The 6,000-nt window shown below is 40.7% G+C and overlaps 1 protein-coding gene across 5 annotated transcripts in view; it reads left to right on the top strand.

Moving 5' to 3' along the window:
* ZNF385B (zinc finger protein 385B) overlaps positions 1-2,491 on the top strand; it is a 172,858-nt gene extending 170,367 nt beyond the window's left edge. For 4 of the 5 annotated variants that reach the window (XM_074594782.1, XM_074594783.1, XM_074594784.1 and 1 more), the window contains one exon: positions 1,004-2,485. In XM_074594782.1, the coding sequence (XP_074450883.1) occupies positions 1,004-1,222 (219 nt within the window). In that variant the 3' untranslated portion in view covers positions 1,223-2,485. Of the gene's footprint in view, positions 1-1,003 lie in introns of all 5 variants that reach the window. The other variant, XM_074594786.1, reaches the window with a different exon arrangement.
* The last annotated feature ends 3,509 nt before the right edge of the window (positions 2,492-6,000 follow it).

A 6,000-nucleotide genomic window follows, 5' to 3' on the forward strand; every position in this document is an offset into this window, starting at 1 on the left:
CTTACAGGTTGGAAAGAGAGAGAGATGCAAATGTGTGTGTGCAACATTAAGCATGTGTAAAGCCTTTAAAAGCTGAAATATTAATGTGTCTTTGTAATTGTATAGAGGCAAATGAAAATGCTGCAGGCTTTCTCTAAGCCTCCCCCTTCGATAGGTTCTGCACACACTACTCTTTATCTTCATTTGTGCAATACATCATTTTATAATTTATTGCATAGGGAGAGACCTCCACTAATGAAGGACATGAGCATCTTTCCCCCCTACAAATGCGTGATTGTGGCACAAACCATTTTCACTGAGACTGTAGCGTATGTATTTCTGGTTAGCTTTTTCACTACAAGCACCGGCAAACATTGTAGATCATAAACTGAGTAATAATTCTTTCAGAAAGAATTCTTTATGGTATTGATCTTAAAAAATATTTCTGTTTTGAAAAGAGCAGCTCCGCATTGGCAAGTAACAAGCTAACTGGGCTAATACTAGTTTCCCATCTTAGAATCATAGAATGTGTTGGGTTGGAAGGGACCTCTAAAGGCCATCTAGTCCAACCCCCCTGCAGTGAGCAGGGACATCTTCAACTAGATCAGGTTGCTCAGAGCCTCATCAAGCCTGGCCTCGAATGTCTCCAGGGATGGGGCCTCCACCATCTTGACCGCTCTACTTTTCTAACATTCATTTTTGCAAGTGGAAAATTTGACTTTTGACATGTTTTTTTAATGTTGCTTGCACAGTTACCATTTATATAATTTAATGTTGTTCACTTGCAAATTGTGCTTCCTTCTGAACATGACTGCCCCTAGACTCAAGAGATTTATGTATCTTTAAATATGCTGTGTAGTTGCTTTAATTGCCTTGGGAGTAAGAAGACAATGTAGATGAAATTTCTAAGCAGCTGAGATGAGGCCTCTGTGAGAAGCCACAGCGCACCCTGGGTCAGGGTTCATATTTTCCCTCATGTAAAAGTAGGCGTTACCTTGCTTTTTTTGTGTGTGCTTTATTCCAGGCAAAACTTGCATTCCAGAAGGACATGATTAAGCCACTGGCACCTGCTTTCCTTTCATCCCCTCTTGCTGCGGCTGCAGCTGTATCGTCGGCTCTGTCCCTTCCTCCCCGTCCCTCCGCCTCCCTGTTCCAGGCGCCTGCGATTCCACCAGCTCTCCTCAGGCCAGGCCATGGGCCCATCCGGGCAACACCTGCCTCCATACTTTTTGCACCATACTAATTTATTGATGTAAAAAAAGAGATAACTCTGGCCAGTAGAAAGGGTAAAAGAAAAGCAGGAAAGGGGTCGAGAATTTAAAATGTCTTTCTCTTTTGAAATGCCATCCAGCGCGACACCTCAACCAACCGCACCATAACATTCATCATCGATGGTACTGCATTTTGGAGTCTGGACAACTCTCTCTCTCAGTCTATCTCTGTCACTCTTTTTTTTTTTTTTTTTTAAATACAAATAGAGAGTTATTTACTAAAAACTTGATTACTCATAAAATTTATATCATTAAAGATTCATGCATCTATTAGATTTTTTTTTTCTTTTTTTTTTCTTCAATGTGTATGATGCACCTTGGAATCAAGGAACGTAAAATATTTTCCTGACAGACTTGAAAACTAGGGTCTTCCTTTCTTACACTTATGTAAATACTTCTCTGAAAACCAATGGGGTACAATCTAATGTGGAAAAAAAGGTAGATGAACCAAATGCTTGATTGTGGATAACATCTCAAAAATGAATTGTGTCTTTTTTTTCTTTTTTTTCCTCAGTGTGCTCTTGTTGACAGGGATTGTGTACTGTCCTAGGCCCCAGTACTGGTGTATCTTGTGTAGTACTGATGTATCACATGTCTGATTTTAATATTTTTAGTTTCTGTGCAAATGTTTGAAAGCAATGCAGCGCTGAAGCTTTTAATTATTTCTTTTGTGTCCCACTTTATTTAGAGAAATTAAAAATAGAAAGCCATATAACATATAGTTAAGATTACTACTTGTTTGCTACTTTTTTTTTAACTTATTTTTGTTGTTTCCTCACTGGTGTTGCTAAGCAATGTTTAAAGAGAAAAAAAAGCTTTTAAATTGCACAGTACCACAGCTCACACACATTGTTCAAGAAGACAATGGATCCATGTATTTGTACGTAAATATCCTTTTTTTCTTCATTTCTAACTAGTTTCCTTTGTAACAATGCTGCATAATGTTGTGGCTCCCTAATGCAATAATGTACAGAACATAAAATATTTATAATTGACCGTATTCTCTGTTTATTGAATATATTGCAGTAATGCCCCACCGATCTTCTTACCTCCCTGACCCTTTTATAAAGGCGATATCAATATGCAGTACTCAGACTGAAGTCATGATGTGATAATGGGGACAACAGGTGGAAGAAAGGAAAAAAAAATAGAATTAACTTTTAGAGCATCTTTATCTGCAATCCATAATAGTAAAATGTCTGTGTATTTTTTTAAATGTACCTTTTCAATAAAATAATGAGAAAAATATACACGCTTCTTGTGTTTATTAATTGGTATGGGGGGAGAAAAAAGCCTGGAAGAAACACATTTAGCTGAAGGAGTCTTCAGGAGCAGGCAAAGCATTAGAGTTGCAATAAAGTATAATTACAGAACCTGTGTTTACTTCCCTTGTGTATTAGTATCTTTCCCTTCCTACATCCTGTTACAGCCTTTACGGGGGCTTTTTTGCAGTAGGACTGTAAACATTCGCTACATTGGAGATTTAGAGGAAGAAGCAGTAGAGCCAGGTGGGTAATCAGGGTTTTATTATTGCACCACCAAAAGCTACAACATGGTTATGCCATCTCTGATGGAGATTAAGGATTAATTTTAAAACCAGCCTGGGCGTACCTGAGACTGGAAGCAGCTCACTGTGGAGCCAGGACTCGCTCTGAAGCGTGGGCAAAGTAGGCAGCTGCTTGACGCAGTAGGCTTTTGAAGGCAGGTGTTTGGGGAAGCTTTGAAATGATCTTTTCCTCTGTTGAAAAGCTTGATTTGTTCTGTAGAAATCTTTTCTTTGTTACTACAAGGTGAAAAGTAAAGAGTACAAGAGTAAAAAAAAAAAAACTCAACTGTAAGGCTGTTAGGGTTAATACAAAGCCAATAGGGCCATTACAAAGCCACGAAGGCCAAGGAATAAAAATTTCAGGGACTTTAATAATGCAGAATTTACAGAGCAACATATATCTTATAGTTGCAATGTATTAGAGAGCATTTTCTGCAAGTATAATTCTGTCCAATTTCCACTATTCAGTGGGGCAGTCGACTGTGTTGTGAGAGGATAACTCACTAGAGAATCACCTAAAAAGGGGAAGGTGATGGAGTCCGGGCTTTCAGCATCCTCTGGGGAAGCAGGTAGAGTTGTATTAATCCTGTGGACTGTGGGAACTGCAAAGTAGTACAGGTGGGCGCTCTTCCATGTGCATCTCGTTGTGTCTGATTTTGTAACGCATGCTCGTAGGGAGTCGGGTTTAAGTGCTCGGCTACTTCCAGAGGAGTTACTTGCACGAGGAGCCTATTTCTGTCCGACATGAGATGGTTTACAGATCCGTGTGTTTTAACTGGTTGTTCAGGAAACAACAGTTGTCTGTGTATTAAAACACTATTATACCTGCTTTTTATTGCTAACTGTTGGTGATGAGAAACACAAAGCAATTACAAGTTTCTGCAATTAAAAATGTTCCCATATAAAATACGGAAAACCTGTCCTAAGGAGGGGACGGGCCAGGGGTGTGTAAGTTTGTTGGACAACTGGTTGTTTCAAAGAGCATCCTAGGTTGGGGAAATATTTAGGTTGGTAAGAGTGAAAGATTGTGTCATGTCATCCAGGAAGGAGAGGAATTACTTAACCTGTGGAACACAAGGAGCTAAAAGACTGTAACTGTAACCTAGGGAAGACTCGTGTTCAACACCCCTTGTACTCTTTGCTGTGTTAACTTATATTTTATGTACTGTAACTCTGCTTGCCACCAAAGTTTTGTCCATGACATGCGGGACTGAGCAATTGAGATGATAATTGGCAAACTCTCGTTATGCCTGCTGGGATCTCGTGTTTTAGAAATGAGCTCTGCATGAGAAGGAAAATTTGTATCATACTTACACAAAACCTATCAGCTGCTTTGCTGGTATGTTAGGATGTTATCGCCTGAGGTGGAATATCACTACAGGCAGCTGGCTATGAAATTCATGGATTTGTTATAGCAAAGAACTAGTACTGAAATATAGTATTGGCAGTGCAGTTACCATTTTGAATAAATATATTGAATGCACAAACCACTAAGGTAGTAATGGGATCACATCCTCTCGTATGTCTATTACTCTAGGTCTGTTCACTGCACTCTGAGCTGCAAGTTGTTCCTGTACGAGAAGTCAAAAGTTCTAAGGGACGCTGTGTTGGTCAGGGTTTGTCACCTGGCACTGCTAACTTTCTGTAGCAGAAGAAAAAGGATCCAGGTAGGACACAGGCACATCAACAGGAACTTTCTGCTGGTGCATGTGGCTGCATCATGGTCCCTGTACTGCAAAAGGTTTCCATAAAGGGTCTCAAGCAGCAGACATATTCCAGTAGTCTCTACATATACATACTTTGAAGAAAAATAATAGAAACAGGATCTTCTATGACCACTGCAGGATACTAGTATGTGTGCCTCTCATTTCTGCAGGTCAAAAGGGTAATAAAATCTTTCCCTCTGACTCTGGTCAGATAGCAGAAGGAAGAAGACAGAAGGTAGTACTCACGTTGCCCTGTCCATACCACCACTGGAACTCCTATGATAATGTTGCACTGGGAATTAGAGTCCATCTACTATAAACTAATAAATGTTTCCAGTAAGAAAGAGATTATTTCATTAAAAAATAAATTACCTTCTTTTACTCCCTTACTTTGTGATCTTAGACTATAAATTTTATGCTCAGAAAAGTTTTGCAAAAGAATCTGTCACATTTGTCTGAAGAAAAGATAACACGGTTGTCTTAAGCTCTGCAGGAAGCCTTTCACTACCTTTATGCATCTGGCAATCATCCAGCGAGCCTCGCTGTATATCTTTTGAACATGTCACCTTGAATAAGCGAGGTGCTGTCCTGTTTATTCATGCTTAATTGGACAGTGAATCTCCACAGCTGTCACCTTCTGGTCACAGCGGTCAGGATGATTTTCTTACTATGGCTAGTATATTTTTTTTTTTAACCATTTTTTTTCTTAAAATTCTTGTTTCAAGTGATAGCCTAAACATCCTCAAGTATTTATGGGAATGACTGGCATTTCAGGTAAAACTACGTATGTATTTTCGAGTATCTAGAATTCTCAGATATTACAACGTTTTTGGATTAAAGTAACACTGGTTTAGAAACGCTGCGATCTGGTTTAGTTACTCATATTTATTTGTATTGACAGGATACTGTGCCAGATGCTGAACACCAAGAGCCAGCTGCTGCCAAGCACCAGAAGTGGAGGAGGCCGAATTGAGCCTGTCGCCTTTGAAAGGCTGCAATTGAGGGAGGTCCCCAGTAGCTGGAAAAAGGACAATTTTATGCCTCTCTTCAAAAACAGCGAGAAAGAGGATCCGGGCACATGAAAACAAGCAGGTGATTGGGATTGGCCAACATGGGTGTTTACAAAAGGCAAAATCCTGCCTGAGCACCCTGAGTACTTTCTGCGATGAGATGATGGTCTGCGCAGACAAGGGTGGCAGTGGGTGCCCTTATGTTGACCTCAGCGAGGCTTTTGACACCGTCTCTCCTAGAATCCCTGCAGGCAAGTGGGGGCAGCACAGAGGGGGCAGGTGGCTACAAGGTGGCTGTAGGAATGGCTGGGCCACCAAGCTCCCAAGTGTTGGGCAGCTCTTTGCAGTCGTCTGCAACAGCCAGCTGCGAGCTGCTCCTCAGGGGTCAGTAACACCTAACGGACTCACCGGTGGCCTGTACGGTGGGATGGAGAGCGCTTGGCAAGTGCGCAGGTTTTAATACCAAATGGAGGAGCCTGCTTTTCCGG

Source organism: Larus michahellis, chromosome 7, assembly GCF_964199755.1.
Source record: "Larus michahellis chromosome 7, bLarMic1.1, whole genome shotgun sequence".
Taxonomy (NCBI): Eukaryota; Metazoa; Chordata; class Aves; order Charadriiformes; family Laridae; genus Larus; species Larus michahellis.